General features: G+C 35.4%; 1 protein-coding gene across 2 annotated transcripts in view; it reads right to left on the reverse strand.

Moving 5' to 3' along the window:
* LOC127452612 (plectin-like) overlaps window positions 1-24,850 on the reverse strand; it is a 214,622-nt gene that overhangs the window by 58,899 nt on the left and 130,873 nt on the right. For both annotated transcript variants that reach the window (XM_051718223.1, XM_051718222.1), the window contains exon 2: window positions 8,200-8,261. In XM_051718223.1, the coding sequence (XP_051574183.1) occupies window positions 8,200-8,261 (62 nt within the window). The remainder of the gene's footprint in view (window positions 1-8,199; window positions 8,262-24,850) is intronic.

Consider the following 24,850-nt stretch of genomic DNA (forward strand, 5'->3'; position numbering starts at 1 on the left):
ATAAATTTCTGATGACTATCACTTCATCCCTGAAGAAAAAAAACAGTATGAATGATGACAATTGAAACTTAGTGCCGGTTACTATTATAAGGCATTTTTTGGGCACTTTCATGCTAACTTTGGTCACCCATCATGTTATCACAGTTCAAGCTGGACATAAGGGTTAAAGGGACAAAAATGAAAATTCTCTCATCATTTATTCACCCTCATGCCATCCCAGATGTGTATGACTTTCTTTCTTCATCAGAACACAGATGAAGATTTTTAGAAGAATATTTCAACTCTGTAGGTCCATACAATGCAAGTGAATGGTGACCAGAACTTTGAAGCTCCAAAAAGTAAACCAAGGCAGCATACAATTAATCCATAGGACTCCAGTGGTTTAATCAATATCTTTGGAAGCGATCTAATCAGTTTTGGGAGAGATATTTATACCAAAATATAACTCATTTTTCACTGTATATCTTGACAGTAGTTTCCTTGGCGATTCAAGCACTACGAAGTGTAATCCAGTTTGAAATTATGATGGTGCCTAGAGACTGCAATGGCAAGATGTATAATAAAAAAGGAGTTATATTTTGGTTAGTTCTAGGGTTGCCACGGTGTACGGTGTTTACTCGGTACAAGGGACAACACCGGGGTGAAATGTTTTACCGGGAAAAAGGGGGAAACATTATGAATGGAACTTCCAATATCAATACAATAGCCTAACGAATAGAATAGCCTTAAATAAAGATTGAATTTTTTGTTAAAATAAAGTTCAAAGTTTGAAATCAAGCTGCCTTGCGTTATTGTGTAGGCTATTGCTTAACGAAAATTAGATACCACTTAGCGTCCAACCAGCGGTAATACCGTGTTAGTCGGTTTGAATGTGAACATTGCACCGGTGTGAAAACTATGATATCGTGTCAAGTCTAGCTTGTTCTCACCCAAAATCAATTGGATCACTTCTGAAGACATTGATTTAACCACTGGAGTCATGTGGATTACATTTATGCTGACTTAAGTGCTTTTTGGAACTTCAAAACTTTGGTCACCATTCACTTGCATTGTATGAACCTACAGAGCTGAAATATTCTTTTAAAAATCTTCATTTATGTTCTACAGAAGAAAGAAAGTCATACACATCTGGGATGGCATAAGGGTGAGTAAATGAGTGGAGAATTTTCATTTTTGGGTGAACTATCCTTTAAGTATGAAGGCCGATTCCTGCAATGGAATAAAAAAATAAAAGAGGTCATTGTGACTTTATATCTCAAAACTGCAAGTTTATTTCTCGAAATAGTGACCTTTTATCTCACAATTGTGACTTTATGTCACGCAGTAGTGAAATAAAGTAATTTATTTCAAAATAGAGTTAAACAAAGATATATACTCACAATTGTGAGTTTATGTCATGCAACTGCCACTTTATATCTCGGAAGTGTGAAATAATTATATAAATATAAAATATTATATTTAATATTATATATATTAATATAAATATTCTCTTTTTAATATAATTTATAGAGTCAAAGTAAAGATATAAACTCACAATTGTGATTATTTCTTGCAGTTGTGAGTTTATATCATGTGATTGAAACTTTATATTTTACAATTGCGACTTTAAATCTCACAATTGCACATTTAGATGGTATCTCTTTTTTTGTCCAACTTCTTTTGTTTAATATTATTTTATTTAATATTTTTTTATGAGAAAAAAATAATCAGTACTGAATTGTTTTAAATTATTTTTATTATTTTATTAATAATTAATTAATTATTAATTAATTAATAATTTTTTATTGCCTAATTTGGCTCAATATTTGTTTAATAGCCAAAATTATATATATATATATATATATATATATATATATATATATATATATATATATATATATATATATATTTTTTTTTTTTTTTTTTTTTATTTCAAAATAAAGTTGAAATAAAGGTATAAACTCACAATTGTACCTATTTCTGGCAATTGCGACTGTACATATCAACCAATTGGGAATTTATATCTCGGAATAGCAAAATGTATATTTTGAAATTAAGTTAAAATACAGATATAAATTCACAATTGTGACTATATTTTTCACAATTGCAACTATATTTCTTGTAATTGTGAAAAAAAGTTATATATTTCCAAATAAATAAAGACATAAACTCACAGTTGTGACTATTTCTTGCTATTGCAAGTTTATATCATGCAATTGTGACTTTATATCACAGAATTGCGAGTTATAATGTCACAACTGCAAGAAATAAAGTCAGAACTGTGAGAATTAAAATACTGTATTTTTTTTTTTTTTTTTTTATGTTGGTCCACACTGGACTAAGATGTTTTTGGAGCAAGGATGCTACTTCTAAATACAAAGTACATTTACTGCATGTCTTCTTAAGGAGGGGAAACAACACTGAATTCAAAGTGATTCATTCCTGCTTTGCTTAGCAAGGACAAGACAGGGCAATGCAGTGCTCCAGGCAGAACAGCAGACCACCTGTCCCTTGTCAAAACCATCATTGACAAATGATTTACAGGCTGACAGTGTCTAAAACTTACAGGCTGACAGTGTCTGCTTTCTTTTTAATTTAGGTTATAAAATGCACTTACAGATACTGTATAAATATTCACTGGGTCAGATATATGCTTGAAAAATAAAAATGTACAGGATATTTTTTCAGCTAGACTACATACCGGGCTTCCTCTGGTATTTACCATGCAGCTACAACATGCACTGCTGCAAAACAGTGAAATCTACAGGAATGCTGTTGCCTAAATCTACAAAGGAACAGTTCACACAAAAATGAAAACTCATATTTACCCATACTCACTCTTGTTCCAAACACATGTGGTGTTCATTTATGGGTGAACTATTCCTTTAAATATGTTTTTTTTTTTTTTTACTATTATTCTTACTATCATTTTTAATAAAGCAAAGCCTAGCAATGTTGCTTCATAAAATCTGAGTCATTTGATGTCATTGCTCATATGGGAGTGACAACAGAGAACAGGGGATTGTGAATGATTTGGATTTATTTTGCTGTATTGCAAGAGATTAAATCAAATTGTAACAATAAACCATTTTCTAAGGCTAAGGCTCCAGCCGTGAGCATCATTGCACATTCTTCACAGTGACAGCAGAAGAAACGGCCAGGACGAGTGCCTGAGGGAACACATGCATGGGAGAGAGCAGGGCCTGCTGGGACATGCGGGCAGATGGCACCTACCTCTGCTCTCCAGTGCTGATGAAAGAATGAGGGATGAGAGGAAAAGAGAGAGATCACAGCGATGGAAGACATGAAATTGAAGAGGAGAGAAGAGGAGAGAGATAAATGGATTTATATTGATTAGAGATGAAAGAAGGGAATAGTTGAATAATGAACGACAGCATTCAGATTAAGATGATTACAAAATGTGCCACCTAAACTACCTCAATTATTAGACCACTTTATGAAAGATTTTAAAGAAATAGCTGACACAAAAATGAAAAACTTGACATCATCTCATTGGTCTTTTTTGCAAATTTTATGTCATTTTTGATGATTGACAGCCATGGTTACTGTGTACTTTCTTTGTATGGAAAAGAGCACCATTAACATTCTGTTAAATCTCTCCTTTTGTGTTCCACGGAAAAAAGTCAGACCAGTTTTGAACAACATGATGGTGGGTAAATGATGGCAGAACATTCATTTTTGGGTGAACTATTCCTTTAACAAAGGTTTCATTCTGTTCACATTTCACTTTTTAATCCTTCGTGGAAATCTTATTTTAACTTCTTAATTCAATTAACATTTGTAGATCATCAAACTTATTCCAAACCAAATTATTTTAAAAAACCTTGATATGCATTGAATATGAATCCAAAATGTTGAAGATATCACATACAGTAAACCAGTAACATCGAATTAAAATTCAAAACTTTGTTTTTCTAAACAAACTGATATTAACTGTTATTCTAAACTTTAAAAAAAGCAACTGTAATAATAAAAATAAAAAGTAACTGTATTTTTTTTTAATCCCCTTTTCTCCCAATTTGGAATGCCCAATTCCCACTACTTAGTAGGTCCTCGTGGTGGCGCGGTTACTCACCTCAATCCGGGTGGTGGAGGACAAGTCTCAGTTGCCTCCGCTTCTGAGACAGTCAATCTGCGCATCTTATCACGTGGCTCGTTGTGCATAACACCGCGGAGACTCCCAGCATGTGGAGGCTCATGCTACTCTCTATGATCCACGCACAACTTACCACGTGCCCCATTGAGAGCGTGAACCACTAATCGCGACCACGAGGAGGTTACCCCATGTGACTTTACCCTCCCTAGCAACCGCACCAATTTGGTTGCTTAGGAGACCTGGCTGGAGTCACTCAGCACACGCTGGATTCGAACTCGCGACTCCAGGGGAGGTAGTCAGCGTCAATACTCGCTGAGATACCCAGACCCCAGTAAAAAGTTACTGTAAGTAAAGGGTAACTGTGGAGTTTTTATTAAACTGCTGTTTGAAACAGAGTACAAGGAATGTGTTAAAGCTACTTTGTTTAAATATAAGCCAAATTGGCATTACTTCTGAAGTTCAGCACAAAGAAATCAAATACAGCATGAAACCTCTTTTCTTTCAAACAAACATCTATTCACCCAACTGTAATGAAAGTGAAATGTCAGCACAAATCCTCAGAGAAGCAGAGGTCTTATTTCACCACTAGACGTCTCTGTTGATACACTGAACCCCAGATGATATTAAAAACACTTTAATAACAGAACCTCAAAACAAGTCAGATCTGTTCAGTGATTGCAATACATCTCAACACAACGAATGATTCAGTGCTACAGTGTAATGCCATGTGTTGGCAGAACACCAATACTGACAAACCATCATTTGGGCTTATTATACCGTAATGTCTCATCTCTGATGCCCATTTTTGGGTTTTGGTCTTTTTTTCCTCACACATAATCAGCTCAATCGGCACAAAGCAATAGTGTTAAAGTCATGAGTGCTATATAACAGCTAATGAAAGCTACAAACCGCAACGCAAACTGAGCGCTCAGTGTTGTGTATATTTGACCTTCTGTGAGTGCTGGTCAAGATTAAACTCATAAGGAGATTTGTTTTGGTGAAATGTACACACTCCCTAGACAGAGTAGGATGTAGTCAGATTCTTATTGAACAAGGGCTTGTATTTCAATAAGTGAAATTACCACAGTGTTTCTGTCAAATGTAAGAAATCTCATTTTGTCCCACTAAAATACAGCACTGCAGTTCAACCATTTCAGGTATTTGTTCAACCATTTTGCCAGATATTGTGTATTGTCCTCTAATGTTATTGTAATATTACTATTATTATTATATTAGCCTTCAATTCAGTCGACTGAAACAGTCGGCAAGGTTGTTGTACTATTTTCTCTACCTGTAATAAAGTCTTCTGCAGACTTACACATTTAGATGGTATCTCTTTTTTAAAAATATTAAAATAATCAGTACTGAATTGTTTTAAATTATTTTTATAACTTTATTAATAATTAATTAATTATTTATTAATTCATACATTTGTATTGCCTTATTTGAATCAATATTTTTTTAATAGCCAAAATTATATATATTTCTGCATTTTGGTAACTATAGTAACAAGTAACCCCCCCCCCCCCCCCCCCAAAACATTTGTAATAGGTACATAGAAATAAATAGCAATGAAATGTGAATAATTTTTTGAAAATGTTTATTTACATAAACCGTCTGAACGAACCGATTCACTAGAATGAATCAGACGTTCTAACATCACATGAGAGAGACGATGATTAGAAGAGCGCATCTGAATATTCCCTCAGCTCGCTATGCTGTAATCTACGTGCACAAACATTAAAAACAGCAATTTAGCATTTGGTCTTGCAATATCGCTTCTTGATGGATATTAAACACCATATTAATGATGCAAAGGCTTTACAAGGTATTACATTTTTTTTTTTTTTTTTTTTTACAACATTATTGTGAGCGCTCAGAAGTAGATTACTGATTCTCATGCACATCTCTGCGAAAATAAATAAATACAAGCCTAAATTGCAACGACACATTTAAACGTGACTGGCGGCATTTCATTTGCGGCACTGCATCTTTACCTCAAAGCCCCTTTACTCGGCAGAAACGTCTCTCTTTTTGTTTTAAACAAATTTAAGACTTCAGTGGACGATATTTACTCTAAGACCTTTTTTATGTTATTTAAGATATTTAAGACTTTTTAAGGCCTTAAATTTTGAAAACTGAATGTAAGACTTTTTATACTTTTTAAGGATCAGTAGATGTTAAAGGTAGGCTGCAGGTGAGCCGACATCGAACCACAGCCATCATCTGTGCAGCACGTGATAATGTTGCCTGGACTGAGAATGGCCAGAATACAGAGCTGCAAAATGAATCCAGATGTTCTTGACATGCAGGTTTTCTTATATCAAGTCTTTCGTTTTCCCTCTTCCAGTGTTAATGAACAGGCTTGATTGATTTGTAAGAGTGCAGACATAAATAACCTTCAGTCTTGTTTGCCCTATGATACATCTTTCTACACCTGGGAGTCGTTTAAAAGGAGTTTTTCATTTTGTGTTCTCTAATGACAAAGTCTAGACTGAATTGTTTGTCTAAATACTGTCTTTTTACACTAGGCAATGATAAATGCGCTGTTTGCATAGTTGATGCCATTCTGAGGTGTGTTAAAACAGAGGGGCTTTGAACTACTCAGCATATGTTTTGGGTAAACTAAACTAAACTAAACTAACTAGACACAACATGTCAAGTTTCAAGCATCAAGTAATTTGTCTGTCCTCACTGCAAGTGAAATACTGAGCGAAACGACGAAATCACTGCCAATCAGAACATATGTGATGTTAAAAGGAATATTCCGGTGTTCAGTATAAGTTAAGCTCAGTTGACAGAATTTATGGCATAATGCTGATAACCACAAAAAAATAATTTAGACTTGTCTCTCCTTTTCTTAAAAAAAGTAAAAATGGAGGTTACAGTGAGGCACTTACAATGGAAGTGAATGGGGCCAATTTTTGAAGGGTTTAAAGGCAGAAATTTGAAGCTTATAGTTTTATAAAAGCTTACATTAATTCTTCTATTATTTGAGCTGTAAAGTTGTTTAAATTGTAATTTTTACAGTCATTTTAGGGTTTTAGGGTTTGTTGACATTACATCGTCAAGGCAACAAAGTTGTAAAATTGGCTATAACTTTACACAGAAAAGGTTAGTAAGTGATGTTTACACGCATATCCTTTATGTCTTCTGGCGATACTTTTGAAACGCTGAGTATTATAACATAAAACAATTTGCCCCCATTCCCTTCCATTGTAAGCGCCTCACTGGAACCTCGATTTAAAAAAAAAGATGGACGAGTCAAAATTTTATTTTTGTGATAATCAATATTTTGCCATAAATGCTGTCGACTGAGCTTAAATTTTATTGAATCCAGAACTTTCCTTTAATATACAGCTTTGTGAAGTGGGATTTTGGACCAATGAGACTTTACTGTGGGTGGGGCAACACAGCACACTGCCTCATAAATTGAAACCAAGCAACAGATAAAATGCAAGTCAGCGTTGACATGCACAACTGGTTAGGACAAAACCCCATCATTATCAATGAAGAAGTGTGAATTATTGCATGACACTTAATTCACATGATTTAGTGTCGCGTTGCACTTGGATAGAGCACAATGTAAAACTTAAAAGATCATTTTTCGTTGTTTTTTTTAACAAGCTATCCTAAATAGTTATGTTATACATGGTATGAAAGCTGCACACAACTTGTCATTCAATGTAGTCCTGGCTTGAGTGAACAGAATATGATCTACTATGTATCCACATCTAAAAGAAGCCCAGGGCTGAACAGAAGTAATGCTCAGTCCAACAGCAAACCCTCAGTACTCTATTTCCTAAACTGGGTTGTCAACTGAAAGGTTGTAGGTTCAAGCCTTTTAAGTATAACTATAACTAGTTCTATAACTATAACTAGCTCAACAAAGCAAAATGCAAACATCCAAATCACTAAATTTTGCCACAAGTGATTCTGGAGTAATTAGAAGTGTGATTAAAATCGTAAGTTACAATGTATGACTAATACTGTGTTCAAGCACTAGATCTAGAAGGATTATTATTCAGAGGCATTACATGAGGACATGTTATGGAGTAGCAGGATGTAAACACAAGAAGTGGACATGATTAAGATTTATTTACCTTTATTAGGTGTTTGTTCACCCATTTTGTGAAAGTCTTTTTCTGCACTCGGTCCCGTTCATCTGTGAAAGAAAAAAGAAAAGTGAATACATTTCACGTTTTTTAAAACACTTATATACTTCTCATATACCAGCTTAATGAGCATAAATAAGCCATTTGCAGGTACTGTAGGTTTAAAGCCACCATAACAGTTGTCTCTATGGCTATCAAAACATTGCTGTATGTTTGAGCATCCAGCTGAAAAACGACCGATGGTATATGGTATGGTGTAAAATCAACTTAACTTAAAGGTGCAGTCTGTAACTTTTTGCTCATGTCATCTTGGACTTACAGTGCCACCTAGTGGTGTGGGTGCAGCATCATTTCAAATCAATAGTTTTCAGTTACAGATGCCATTATTGAAATTCACTATTCACAATCAGGCATGATTCATTTAATTAAAGAGTGAAAGTGTCCAATAACAAGACGGTTACTGAGATTAAGCGAGTAGTATTCAGCTGGTCATGTGATTTTAAAATGGCAGCCCCCATGAAGGCGCCCCTGTCCCATGTAGAATAAAACATTATTTTACCCTATTTTAAGAGTGTTAGCATCAGAGGTGGGTAGTAACGCGCTACATTACATTACATTACATACGTTACATTTACTTGAGTAGGTTTAAAAGTGGGTATTTTTTACTCTCATTCAAGTAAATTTCTAATGACTTCTTAACAATAGGTGGCATTCCTGCTGTTACATTATTGGGTTTAATTTTAGTTAATGTGTAATTTATTGAGAGATTATTGAATGGGACTTTTCAAGAGCGGAAGTTCACACAGCTACATGCGCTGGTGTCACAATACTGTCACTCAATCACTGTTGCAGCATCAAACTCTTCAAAGTGAAACACTTTCTTCACTCTGCACAGTGAAAAAAAGAATTGTTTCATCATACAATGCCTTCATTTAACACCAAGACAAGCTGATATTTAAAGATTAAAATCACAGCTTTAACTTAATGCAGCACGCTGAGGTAAGTTTTGGCACTAACGCTAATGCAGGCTTTTCTGTGTAATGAGATGGTCATTTTCAGGATGATTCTGTAACTGGGCTCTTATGACATACATTTTTAAGTGTACATTTTTAAATCAGTGCAGCAATACATTAGTGCGCTTTCTCCCGCGTCCCGCATGTAATAAGCAGTATTTATGCATTTACCCCGCGCCCACGCGGGGGTACTGGAAACTATCGCAGCTACTTCAGGCGGATTAACTATAAATCCATGTAAACTTCCAAGTTAAGTGTAAATCACTGCCATTCGCGTGATCAACAACTGGAGCGCGAACAGACAGCATTTCTGTGTGTCACAGTAGGTGCGAGGGGCGCACGCGTGTGAGATGTGCGGGCGTGAGGCAATCGTATAGTGAAGAGAGTGGCTGTGTCCGCAATCGTTCACTCATTCACTATTTCCCATATAGTGAATGACAGTTAGTGCACTATATCTCAGCAGTAAGTGAACGAAATGAGTGAGTGAATTCGGATGCTGACGTATACACAAAGCGTCGGATCTCTGGGGCTGTTGCAGAAAAAACATCACATATTAACTTTTAAAATACTTGGGCCTTACTTGTTATTGTTATTAAATAATATATTAATACAATAAATCTTCATTCTGTTTGTCATTTTTTATATACTGTGTGTTAATATAAAGAGTAAACACATTTTATCAAATAAAGAGTACATTTTAAAATGTATCTGTATGTTATTATGTTATTTTAATCAAGTAATGATTTATCAAAAAGTAATTTACTACATTCAGCATGAAATAAAACATTGCAGGAGTGGAGTAAGCAGTAAACTCCCAGCTCGTACGTCTTCCCTGTATTCCCTGATTGTGGAAAATTAACCACTGTCGAGTGTACATCAAATGTACACTTGAAATCAGAGTGCACTGTGGGTAAGAATGAGTAAACAAAAGTAGGGAACGAGTGGCTCACTCAGAATTCAGACACTCCTACAAAATAGCGGACACTCGAAATAGTGCACTGTATAGTGGATACTTTTATGCTGCCTTTATGTGCTTTTTGGAGCATCAAAATTTTAGCCTACGGAGCTGAAATATTCTTCTACAAATCTTAATTTATGTTCTGCAGAAGAAATGAAGTCATAAACATCTGGGATGGCATGAGGGTGAGTAAATGAGGAGAGAATTTACATTTTTGGCAAACTATCTCTTTATATATATATATATATATATATATATATATATATATATATATATATATATATAAATAACACATTCACTGAAAGTAAATAGTGACTCAGGCAAACATTCTGTCTAAAATCTCCTTATTGTGTTGCATGTAAGTAAGAAAGTCATATGGGTTTGGAACAACATGATGGTGAATGATGACAGAATTTCCATTAATAATAATAATAATAATTCTGTAATACATGTTCAATGTGTATTATGTAATGGAATACAGAGGAGTTAACGTCCATTATGTCATTTGTGAAAGTAAGAGTTACTCACTACTTGAGTACTCTTTTAATTGGATACTTTCTTACTCATGTAATTATTTATGTTAGTACTTTTACTTCTACTTGAGTAATTATTTTTTTGAAGTAATTGTACTTTTACTTGAGTACAGTTTTTGGCTACTCTACCCACCTCTGGCTAGCATTAAGCGCAAAGTCAGTGGGCATGGCCATGAAATTTGGGTATTTTCGTTTAAGCATGCGCTAAGTCTAGGCGCAAGTGGGTTTGGCAAAATCGTACGCACAATGCCCAAATGGGCTGGATTAAGTGTGATTTAATTCTGAGGTTTTCTTTAGTTATTTCACCGTCTGCGTCCTATTATATAGTTAATTCCCTCAGACACCAGCGAAATAAACAAAGACAGCACATTCATAAGAAGTTTATAGTGTAAATGGACTGTATGCAATGAATTCGAAGAAGTGAAATGCGTCCTTGATAATTGTTTGGCATATTTCCATGACAGTGACACACACTCCTTTATACGCATGGAAAATGTGATTCTCATCAAAATTTGGATGTATGCTCCATTAAATTATAGAGAATGTAAGTATTATTAATAATTTTCATCTACTGGCACACAAATCACTTCTACCGGTCGATTTTGAAAATTAAATACATTTATTGAAACACCGAAAAATTCAACTAAATTGAAAATACACTTCAAACGAAATGAAAATATAATAAAAAATGCAAAGAGGTCAAAAAATTATAGCCAACAAATTCTTCCACCGGCCCGTTTTTACCGTGATTTAAAAATAACTCTACGACAACAGGTGGAAAAATACCTTTTAGCTTACAAATTAGACCATAAATACAATTGTAAATTTAAATATAAAAACACTGAAAAATAAACCATGACCTATAGATAGTTAAACACAAATCTCAACATATTTAATATAAGACGGCTACAACTGATCGTCAGGGACAGAATTTGATGTTCCACTATATTTTCAGAGTTTTGACATAAACTTTATTAACGCTTGCTGATGGAATCTCCAAACTGCAAAGGCAGGAACTGAATTTAAACTTTGCACTGTGTTAAGACGTAGTTTTCAAACGTCTTAGCGCAACGACCTATTTCTCAGGATAAATGCGACTAGAATTAGCGTTCTCACGAAAATCAGATAATAAGTTTCGCACGGTCATTGTGCGTAGCGCTGCTCTTTGCACACTCTTGAAAATAGAGCCCCAAAACTGAACCTACAGGAATTTTATTTGCAGTTTTGTTGCAAATTTGTAAATAATAATAAATGTACCAAAATGTATGAATAAACATATAAATTGTGTAACTGGTCCATTCTGGGTTGGTTAAGAACATTAGGAGAGCGTAAAGGTGATGCTGTTGGTAACGTAATTTAGGGCCTATGCCATTGAAGTTAATTACTAAGAAATTAGCAAATGTACAAATAAATTACATAACTGTTATGTTCTGGGTTAGCTAGGAACATTAGGAGAATGTAAAGACGATGTTGTCTACTGATATGTTTGGAATTGGAAGAACAGCAGGAAATGGTAATACAATTACAAGTCTGTGCATTGCATGTATGTTGCGCATTAGTAAGTCACGAAATTAACAAAATGTACAAATAAATTACGTGACTGGTCCATTCTGGGTTAGCTTTGAACATTAGGTGAATTAAAAAATGAATTAATACATTTTGGAATTGATTGCATGACATTTTTGGCCAATGAATTTGCAGTTATGTTGCCAGTGACTCAAGAAATTTCCAAACTTTATGAATAAATAATTTAACTGGTCTGTTCTGAGTTAGAGAAAGATGACATTGTCAATTGATCAAAAGTTTGGTTTTGCTAAATTGGTTTTGATCTTACATTTGCTATTTATTACACTATTGGTTAGGTTTAGAATTTGTTGATTTAAAACACGAAAGAAGATTTACCATTAAAAATCTCATCTGTTTGGGAGAAAACTGAACTTGCTTTTAAGCACCACACAGTGGACATTTCACCTCAAAATTGCTGTGATTATTTGTCATGAACCACACAACATCATTTAGCAAAAAAGAAAAGACATGACATTTTTCATGAAATCAGGCTTGAAATGATGGGCCTGTATCAAAATGTTTGTTTGTTTCTTTGTTAGGGATTTATTGCCACGCCAGATTTCATGGCTATTTTCATGGTGAAAAACAATTTAAAATACAATAAAAGATATAGTATAGTGATTAAAAACCTATTTAAGGTCCCATGCAATTGCGTGGTGGTTAAAATCGCTACTGCCAGCAGAAGTAGATAATCAAAATCTGTGCCAACAGTTTGATTAAAATCTTTACAAGTCATGCTAAAAAAACATTCCATCATCAAACAGGAAGATTACTCAAAACATCCAACAAAAGCCAAACTGGAGTAACTTGAACACTAAATACCATTGATAATGGCTTTTGGGCAGCCAAAAACGCAACACCTCAAACACCAGTTACACTCCTGTGGAATGACGTGATGTGTTCTCCCAATGGTTCCCATTCAGATTGATGGTGAGCAGTTTAGTCAATTACAAAGGGAAACTTGAATGCATAAAACTGTTAAATCCCTTCATGAATGGATACAGCTTATTCAGCAGGTACTGTGTATGAGTGAAACATGTTTGTTGAACAATAGCAATAAGAGTCCTTTAAAACCCCCAGTGATTTACAGTAGAAGTGTTGAGTGTACAGCTGACTCAAGCCCACATAAACACACCCACAGGCTGGACTTCTGTTTCTCTGCTGGGTGGAGTAACACATGAATGTTGTGAAATAACGTTACCATGGTGACTATCTGTGGGTGGATCTCTGGCAAACCTTTACCATGACCATTCAACACATTACTTTTTTTAAGAGATTGAGTGCTTATTATGGGTGATGAATTATTGAATTATTATGAACACCAGTGTGTGGGTGTGCCCCTTTAAGACCCTAAACGGCCACCTGGAGTCGTCAGCAGACCACGGCCCTTTGACCTTGGTTCATTGTCTTCTGTCAGGTATAATGTTACAGTGCTAATGTTTAAACCAACTCCCTTGTGATTAAATGTACAAGGGTGATTCTCATGAAACCTGTTAAGGTTTGGAATCCTATTTTATGGCAAAATCACAAGAAACAAATAAGAAATTATATTTCTTGCAACCAACTGACAAACAAGACGAGAGAATGCGTAGCAATGCTAACCAAAGCAATGCCACGCTTTCTAACACTAAATGAAACCTGAGTGTACATCGTGAGGCAAACGCCACATGATGCACGCAGCTGGTGACAGGTGACAAAAACATTACAGGACACCTGTGCGAGAGTTCGGCCACACACAAAACCAAAATCTCAGACCGATGTGACCGAACCTCAGCATAACATGAAGACAGCTCACGACCCAGCATGCTGCCAAGATGACATAAGCGCGATGCACCCACGTCAATAACAGACAGACATGGAGCATGAGGGTCCGGATCCTGACACAGACTGAAACCGAACCAGACAGGAAGTCAGGACCCAGACACCATGCTCCGGACATGAAACAAGACAGACCGAAGAGCGCACGGCAGGGAATATAACCAAAACAGTGCGCTCACACAAAGGTTTTATGAGAATCGTCCACAATATATTCTTCTGGGTTATATGAGAATCTCAACACTGATTAGACATCCAGACACTAAAGATTGACATCAGTTTTGTGTTACATACATTTTTATTACATAAAAAAAGATGTCAATAAATACAGAAATCCGTACATTACGTAGCCACGAATGCACGTCTGTAGTTTGCTAATGTTTGCTCATCAAAGGCTGCTGGTGACATACGGACCAATCAGGTGAGATTGCTTAAAGGCTAGTATTTCAAAATGAAATTCCTGGAGAATGAGACCTTTTATAGATAAATAACATAAAATACATTCAATTATTTACATTAACTGATAAGATGTCAATGTATATATATATATATATATACACACATATATATATATATATACACACAATATTATATAATCACAAATGACTATATCTGGTCTGGTAATGCTTGCTCACTAAAGGTTGCTGGTGACATAGACCAATCAGAAGAGATGGTGTAAAGGCTAGTATTTATAAACCAAAGTCCTGTTGTATAGTGTAAATTACTGACTTGTAAAATGCAAAGGTAGCCACTCTGAGAAAAATTAAAACAAAGAAACACTATAGTGTAAAATGAATACGAAACATTTAAGATGCTGCACTATTTCTAGGTCACTAATCAAATGAAAGCAAATTTGTGCCTTTGTTGATCTTGTTAAAACCTTGCTTCCATAGAAGTACACAAGATGCTATTTGAAGCATTACACTGATCATCAGGTTTTGTGCAAATGTGTAGCTCGAGCACATGCTGTCCTTAAAGCAAAAGGGGAACGTACCAAATACAAAGAATTTTTCATTTCAGCGTTTCACTCAAATTGTTATGCTGGAAATATAATTTGTAATTGCAAATTGCAAAACAGGAGCATTTGAAGTGGAAGAACAAACAGGAACACGTCTAGCTTATTAGGCAATCACCACTCATCTCTAAAGAGCTGCATCTGCGAAGACAAGTATCCACAAACTACAACTAACTACAAATAGGAATGAATTGTGCAGAGAGCGAATTCCTGACACTAGTAGGTGTATTTGAGAGCTCTCCAAAGTACCTTTTCTGCCATCCATGGCTTTCAGCATCCCCTGATAGTGCAAGTCATCTGAAGGGGGTCTGTCCCTCTCCCAACTGTCTGTCGAGTACTCCCTCATTCTCTGTTGTGAAGTCATCTTCCTGCTGTCACGCTTACAGCAAAATATCAACTTCTTTCCCAAGTTTGTTTCTTAAACCAACACCAATTGATGTTCTTTATAAGTCCCTTTTCCTTATGTTGGTAGTCCTCACTTTTCCAAGAAACTTTCAAAAATTCTCCAGTTAAGACATAGGACATAAGGTTTCTCTTCTCTCTGTGTTCCTTTATTTCTTTCAGTTTAATTCCTGTTGACTTTCTATTCTCTACCTCCTGTAAAGAATAGAAGTATGTTCTGACTTGAGTAAGATATGGTGGTCGGAGGACATTGCGAGCTGCAATCGGCCCCGCCTCGCTCCCTGAATTATCATGTTGGTGGAGGCGAGGCAGGAAGAGGGTGTATTCAGGGAAAGTGAGTGGGAAGGTGTGTCCGACAGTATGCCTGATCTAGAATCCCACGCCCTCTCCAAACAGACACACTAAACACATTCAGCACATCTCAGCAGAATCAAGCCACAGGAATGGAGAGTGATGGAGTTGTGCAACTTCTTAGAGAAGTACTGTAAATGAGTGTGTGTACAATGTGTAACTGGTGTAAATGGCAATAAAAGGTTCCATATAACCATTGCATAATCACACTCTAAAACTACTAATGCCAACAAACACTACACCAAGCACACACAGATGCACACACCCCTTTAATGATTAACCACTAACAACATACCTGAGCGGTTGGCAAGTATGACTAACACAGCATCTGTGCTGCCAATAATGCAAGGTGAGTCTCTGGGATGGGCCGCTCAGGTCTATACGCTTACAAGATTAACAGTATTGAATGTATACCAACCCCAGTAAAATACATAACCAGAGGCTACAAAATGAAAATTCCTTAATTTTAAATGAAACATTTGCTTATTTGTTTGCATCCTTTCACATATAAGTGTGTTTTGTGAGCATGCAGACCTTGCATGTGGATCATCTTATATTGTCAAGGAGTATGAAGGCATGGGCTTGTTGTAAATGGTAAAAAATGTATGAGGAATGTTATGGGTTCAATACAAGTTAAGCTCAGTCAGCATTTGTAGCATAACGTTGATTACCACTAGCCATAATTTTGACTCATCCCTCATTTCTTACAGTAAGGCATTTAAATTGGAAGTGAATAGGGTCAATCCATATACATTAAAAGACACAGTTTCAAAAGTATAGCCACAAGACGTAAACGATGTGAATGTTGACATGATTTTAGTGTAATAAAATCACTAACTAACCTTGTCTGTGTAAAGTTATATCCAATATTACAACACCGTTGCTAGGACAACAACGGCGGTAAACCCTGTGAACAAGTTTATCACCCTAAAATCATGGAGGACTGAGATTGCATTAGACTAAAATCATGTTAGCACATATAATGTTTATGTCACGTTGCTATTTGTTTGAAACAGTGTGAATTTAAATGTTTATGGACTGGCCCCATTCACTTCCATTGTAAGTACATTACCGTAACCGTGATTTTTGCTTCTTTTTTTTTTTTTTTTGTAAACACGGGTTGAGTCGATAATATTTTTTGTAGTAATCAATATTATGCAACAACAGCTGTCGATTGAGCTTAAATTGTATTGAACTCTTAATATTCCTTCAATTGAGAAAACACATGGAATATTTGTCACACTGCAGGATAATTTAGAATAAAGTAGTGAATACAAAAAGTGGTTTAAAATTGTGAAAAAAATACAACAAGAAATGGTGACCAGTTACAGGACATAAAATATACACATTCCCTTATCCATTTAATCTAAAATCTTGATGTTCATTAAGAAAAAATCATTATGCGTCAACTATACATACGCAAAGGAATATAGATGGACATTTTATGGAAACTTTAGGTAATATGCAGGAGGTCTTATAAAAACATGAACCAAAGAGCCAAAGTACATGAGATGAATGTGGAGATGAAGTTGGAGATGAGGATATACAATAGATAAGCATGGGGTGTTCGCAAACCTGCACCATAAACTTCAAGAAGCTTCTCATTTGACGACTTGTTCAGGCTCGCCAGTGAGTATAACAGTCTGAACTTGACAGAGTCCCTGTGTGTTTGACTGAGAGTTTATTTTACGATATCGAACACTTTCTTAGCAGATATGGAAAGTCACGTCTTTGTAATTTCATGTCCCATATGTGTGTTGATAAAGGCAAAGGTATTAAGGTGTGGCACGACTCTCAGCCCTTTCTGTCAGCTAAACACAGGGAACACAGTGTCATAACAATTCATAATAATTTGTACGAGATGGCAGAATCGTAAGATATCGTATGACTTGGCTCATCCAAATAGTTATGACTTTTTATTCACCCATTCACACACCAATGACAGCAGAGCTGCCATGCAAGGTGCTAGCCTGCCATTGGGAGCAACTTTGGGTTCAGTGTCTTGCCCAAGGACACTTCAGCATGTGGAGTCATGTGGGCCGGGAATTGAACCACTAACCCTGTGATTAGTGGACAACCCACTCTACCACCTGAGCCACAGCCGAGAAAGTGCTTTAACCTGAGTGGTTTCTTTTGGAGAACACAGCTTCTGTGTCCATGTTAACTCACAAGTGCCATTTTTGGCTGCGTCAAACGTGATGAATCAGCCTCCGTAGTGCACTTCATAGGGAGAACAATCATAATAGATCACACTCCGTTTTCAATAACAATGGCTTAAAAAGTGAATTCCAAATGACTGTTATTTTGGATCCCCACATCTTTCAGACCTCCACTGCTCTCATAGTGGATGGTAAAGACTTTGAAGGGAATAGTGCACAGGGATGATCTCATCTGAATAGAACACATCCATTTGAAGAGTGTGCATGTGCGTATGTGCTCAAGCGCGTCGGGGGAACTCCAAAGTCTGATGTCGAGAGAAACACATCCATTGCAGTACAATGCATCTGTCTTATTACACAGTGCACGGCAATTTTGTGTCTTCAGCAGCTTTCTCGCATTAAACGTCTTTCTGGTGGATGTGTAAATGACCTTTTATAATGTAATTTTCCTGGAAGTTATTACTCCACCCCCGTGCCTCACTGTAACCTCGCTTTTTGTTTTGTTTTTTAAGAAAAGGAGTAACGAGTCGAAATATATTTTTGTGGTAATCAACATTATACCACAAATGCTGTCAACTGAGCTTAACTTGAACTGAACCCAAAACATTCCTTTAAATACACAAAAACAACCGAAATCTAATTTGTAATACAGGCATAGGAATGCATAGATGTGTCCTGTAACAAAAGGAAATCAAATTGGCCATAGATAAGGTTGAAGATTGTGTTCAAAGATGTTAAAGAGCAATGTTATAATATGGTAATGCCTCACATTCCTGGGCAAGGCGTAACCACACCACATTAGCCATGAAAGAGCCTCCTGCTACCATCCACAACTCTCTATCTCCCTCTGGATCCTTCTGTCTCACTATTATATGTGAGAGCGTGTAGAGCAATGACTGTCACGCCCAAAGAGAGAGAGAGTGGAATGTGGAATCAGTAATCCTGCTTTGATCACACCTGAATCACAGCAGATCTCGACACACCAAGTCCATCACAACATGAACAACCCGGGTTCTGTGTGTTCTAGCCAGCCTTGTCTCACAGAACCAAGTTACTTATATGCCTCTTCCTCACACAATGCTTCCTTTAATGACATCAAAACACTTTGACTATAGTGCATGACTTGTTAAGCGATACATTTTAACATTTACATTATATAATCGACTACAGTACATTTACAATCTTTTTTGAGTGTGCACCAAAGTGTGCGGTAGCTCAACTGAAAGTGCTGCACTTGTGATGCAAAGGACTGGGGTACGAGTCCTGAAGAGAGTTGACGTGAGCCAAAAGCATCACAGAAGCACCACAAAATGACACTGTTGCTTTAGCAATTGTTCTTCAACTCACATTTGCTTTTTTATCGGTTAGGTTTAGTTTTAAGGTTTAGGGTAGGTAGTTCGGTGTTGTTGATTTAAAACACGATAAAGTATTAATCTTAAAAACCTCATCTGTTGGGAGAACATTTAACTTGCTTTTAGTGCCACACAGTGGACATTTCACCTCAGAACTGCCACAATATTGTGTATAGTGAGCCATGTAATTTTTTTTTACTAATTTTTGATGCAGTCATTTGATTTTCATGAGGTTGGGCTGATTTTTTCCATTCATTTTCTCCATTTTCCTCAAAGACTTCTAAGCCACGAACCAAGCCAGCCAGCTCTGAAATAAATCACCTTACTAACTCTGATTTGAAGCAAAAAATAATTTGAAAATTGAATAAAAGACAAAGGTACAAGACTCTTAAATTCTTTAATTCAACTACTCATTCTGATAAAGCATTGCGAGTGACGCAAACATGATGGTTCAAAACAAAACAACTGATTTATTTTCTTTGATTACAAGAACAAAAAATATTAAGTTTAATGCAAAATAGTCTGATTTATAAAAATACATACTGTAAGTAGTATAAGGGTGTATGGACACCATTTGTATAATTTGGAATGCTTCATGGGAGTGGGCTATCGCTGCAGAACAGTTTTTTTTTTTTTTTAACAAGCTGAAACAACACTGACTTGTGACTTCTACAGAAGCATTTATCATCGATTAACAACCACAGAGCTCACGGTAGCTCTTTCATAAAAGGTTTGTACATTATCTGTAAAAATCAATAATTCTATTGAGAAAATGAGTGGTATTTTTCCTTTCGGAACCCAGCTGTTGTGCTCTATTGGACAGTCAGAAGATGTCATTGGGTTATGTTATGTGCCTTTCCATTGGCTTAAGATTCTTAGAGCAAGGGAATGCCTCATTATGCATTAATATCCATGCTTACTATCTAAATCCAGGAATCAAGTTATGATGTGATTGTCAGCACTGTATTAGGGGAAATCTCAGTTTAGCTTGAGATTCACCACAGAACAACAACAGCAGCAGCTGAAGTCTAAAATAACGTATTAGATGGACAGCATGGAAAACAGATTGACCTGCCAAACAGTTTTGCCAACTCACTCGTAGGTCTTTCTGGAAGAAGAAGACATGAGTAAAAATGTAATAAATAGATGTCTCCCTCTTCTGGCCAGTAATCAAGTAAGCAGTAGTTATAAAGTCATTGCCAAAAGTATGTTGACCCCCCATCCTTCAAATGAACAGGTTTGGCAATTTCAGCTATACCTATTACTAACTTGTTTTATAATCAAACATGCAGCCATACCATCTACTTAGACAAACAGAACTCCCTATTAATTGCCAATGGTTTTGAAATTAAATGGTCAATGGACATGTTGTTTAAGGGCATATGGGTGTGGTATATGTGTGTCAGCATACCTATGGCCATGTAGTTTAACTTCATATGAAAAATATGACAGCTGAGTGAAGTATCAAGTTTAACAGCTTTAAATGACAGATATTAGGACATGAAATGATCTCAGCTGAAATCTATGACATGATTTCTCATTTTGACTGCATTGCCTCAGTGACACAATAATATGATTACATCTGAGATGCTGATAGTGCAGAGACTGAATGACAGTGGGACGGTGGAAATCTGAGATCAGTTGCCTAAACACACAGTAGCCATGGCAGCAGAAGAGAAGAAAACACTTACTCATTTCTGTATTTATAGTGTAAACGTAAGACTGACTCTCCGTAGACCTGAGGACTTCTTGATTATTATGACTTTTGAAAGAGGCAAAGTTACCTCAAAAAGCCTAAATAAATCTACATCACACAGTGAGTGGACAAAATACAGTACTCTGAGATTATACAATTTCTAAATTCTCCCTCCAGTCATACACAATTTCGTATCTTTGCTGCTGTGTTCTTTGGGTATACTGAAACAAAATCCAAACTAGGTTATTATGGCAATGAAATAGTAGGTATGGAGTCAATGTGTTTGTATGTCTACTGAGAGTGAAACATCATTATTTTAACACAAGATGGTGACTAAACACAATATGCATAGAACAAAAATGTGCATAAATTGTGCATTTAAGGTGCTGTCAGCACATAAATAGATGCCTATAAAAGTAACAGCAGAGATACAGCAGAAAAGCAAATTGGTAACACTTTACATTAATGTTCCCTTTGTTAAGGGTTTGTAAAGGGGCTAATTAATGATTACTAAGCCATTTACAAATACATTATAAGTTATGGATTTTCAGTAAAAACAACATGAGTAAAAATGGAGGCTTTCATGCAATACTTGCCAAAAACTAAGCCATTATAACATCAAATGTTATAAATGCATAATAACACTTATTCAACACTAATAACCTATAAAAATGTATTTGAATGTAAAGTGGACACACATGGAGAACTTAAGGAGTTGCCAATGATAGAAACCAATGTACATAAAGTTCAGTCATGGTTTAATGGTCATCAGGCTTTATTATATGATATATGCTGTAAATGAACATGAAGAGATGAAAAGTGTTTTTGCAGAGGACTTTAGGAAACTAGGACTAGTTAAGTTGGGACAGCACTCGGAGTAGCACCATTCTTTTCACATCAAGGTGACATAAAAAGTGACAACACGAGTGAGTCAAAACCTTACAGTAATGAATATACTAAACACAAAATGACATAATCCCTCCTTTTAATCTCACTATAATAGTCTGTTTTTGCTGCATTAATAGTAAAATAGTGCTTTGATTTTGCAAATCAAAGCACTAGCCAATCAGAAACGCTCTCTGCCTGTCAATCATACTGCATGTTCAGGTTTGCTAACATGTTTTTGGATGGCCTATGTTTGGGTGTTGGTGATTTAATTCAGTGGCAAAGTCTTGTGGAATTTATCAAAACAGCTGAAATCACTTACAAGTTGATAAATTGGCTGTTGCGAAAAAATCAGTGAAACAGATGCCGATTCAGAGGCTGAAATAATTTCTGAATCGTCAACCAGTGGTGTAGTGATGTTCTTACGTCACTACACAGTCATAAACGTAGTTGTAAACAGAACAAAAAGTTAAACAATGTCTAAATATCAACTTAAAGAGCCATACAAACTCTATGTTTACAAGCCTAATGCAGTATTAATTCACCTTAACTTCACAAAGATTCAAAACACCTCTTCAACAAAAATGATTTGTTTCATTTACACATCCAGTGAAAAATGCTTTTTGATTTTTTGACAAAAGACAGGTAAAATAAGTTAAGGTTATAATAAAATATATTAGTAAAACAATGTGTATGTGATTCTGCATGCAGTCAGAGCACATATCATATTGCATTACTAACAAACCGGCACCAGACTGCCAAAGTTAAATGACTTATAATCTCACCGACAGGATTAAGATAAACAAACTGGCCAGACATTACGCAACAGGTAATGATGTTCACAAAAGAATAGAACACGATTAGTGTGACTTGTGCATGTTTAGTTCACGCCTGCTCAGTATCAAACTCCTCCCAGTCATGAAACTTTATCTACGGTAAACATCTCACTTACCAACACAGCACATCTTTCTGTACAAAAATTTTATTCTGTCTCCATAACTTCCATAACTTCTCTGGAAATTAATTCCATTAGTGCAAAATCCATCTAGCTTAAAACATCCAGAGGCATTGTTGGGGTCTCCCGTGGTCATCTTTATAGTGTGTTGTGGGTAAATTATTTCCCACGCTTTCCCTGACCTCAGTCACTGGTGATAATGAAAGTAAAAGGAAGTTAACCTTATCCAATGGGAAAGCTATCTGAGCAATATATCTGCCACCACAGAAAGTACATTTGAATGAAACAAGAGTGCTTTTGTTAATAATAAGTCTTGAAATAGATATATTCAACAACTTTTTCATAAACATAACATTAACATAAACTATATCACATCAAATACAGGAATGCTGATCAGTACTACTAACTGATCATTAGTTAATTAATGCATTCAAATATTTAAAGGTTATGAAATTGTATACATAAAACTTTCTATAAACTAACACTAACAAGTTATTACATTAGCCGTAGCTAGTGGGGTGAAAGGTGGGAACAATTCTAGGGGCCCAAAGGTCCAGGGGAACCTGTGTGTGTCACCTTGTGTGTCTGTAACAAGGCCAAACATTCAAGAGTATGTAAACTTTTGATCAGGGCCATTTGGGTAATTTCTGTTATCATTGTGATTTTAAAAGGATCCAAACAACTATGTGATAATAAATGGCTTCATATGATCACTATCCTTAAATAAAAGTATCCTTTTTTTTGCACGATCAGTCATATTTTCAAAATCAAGTGTTACTGATTGCTTTCTTTATTTAAAAACATTGTGAAACTTTGATACATGAAACTGGCAACACTTTACAAAATGGTTCTATATACTAACATTAGTTAATGCATTAGTTATAATAATTGTATTTAATTTATAAAGTAATTAATATTTTTTACACTCAAAAAATCATTTTAAGATTTACGCATTTCCAATTCATAAAACAATTAATCCGATTAAACTGAGTAATCTTTTATCAAATAAAAATAAATACATATTTTAAGTTTTATTCATTTAATTTTGTTAAACATTACACAATTTAATCTGATGGAATTTTGTTATGAAATTGAAATGCGTAAATCTTAAAAATAGGCTATTTTTTATTTTATTTATTTATTGAGTGTACAGGTTAATATTTATAAACACACTATATTTGGTTAATGTTAAGTTTTAAATATACTACTGTTCATAGTTAATTCATGTTCATTATTGTGCTAATTAATGTTAACAAAATAGCACTGATACAACATTATTAACAAAATTGAACAAAATCGAATGTACAAGAACTATTATACAACAATTATGAACTTGTATACAGTTTAAAGTGATTATTTGATCGATATTCCCTAATGAATTGGAAACTATAGAAGATATGTCTTAGTTCTTGACTTATTGAGAAAGTGGCACATAAGATCAAGACTAGATCACTACATCTAAGTAACATTTAGACCACTGAACTAGTTTTGAAAAACACAGTAAGTAAACATAGGGAGGCATTATTAAACAAAACTGTATCAGAGGGGGTTAAAGAGTTTAGAACAGCAGAATATTGTAACACCAGTGATCATCTTTCAAATAAGTAAAAAAAAAAAAAAGAAAAAAATAAGAACTATTTCACCTTGGTAAGATTGGTAATAAATAAGATAACTGTAAGATAAATGTTATAAGATATCATAAGATAAATGACTGGTTAAAACCTTGGTAAAGTGTAATTGTTGTAAGACATTCTAAAGGACTAAAAATAACAGCTGAACAAAAGCAGACACATCCCTTTGGTCCTGAGAAGTCTAAATAGCAGGCAGCCCATTTATGAGTCCTAAAGGCCCTACATAACACATCCGTGCCCTCTGTAGAGATACTCATGCCCCTGCATTCCCATAAGAACACAGTAATATCCACACATCCAACAATATC

The sequence above is a fragment of the Myxocyprinus asiaticus genome, chromosome 15, assembly GCF_019703515.2.
Source record: "Myxocyprinus asiaticus isolate MX2 ecotype Aquarium Trade chromosome 15, UBuf_Myxa_2, whole genome shotgun sequence".
Taxonomy (NCBI): domain Eukaryota; kingdom Metazoa; phylum Chordata; class Actinopteri; order Cypriniformes; family Catostomidae; genus Myxocyprinus; species Myxocyprinus asiaticus.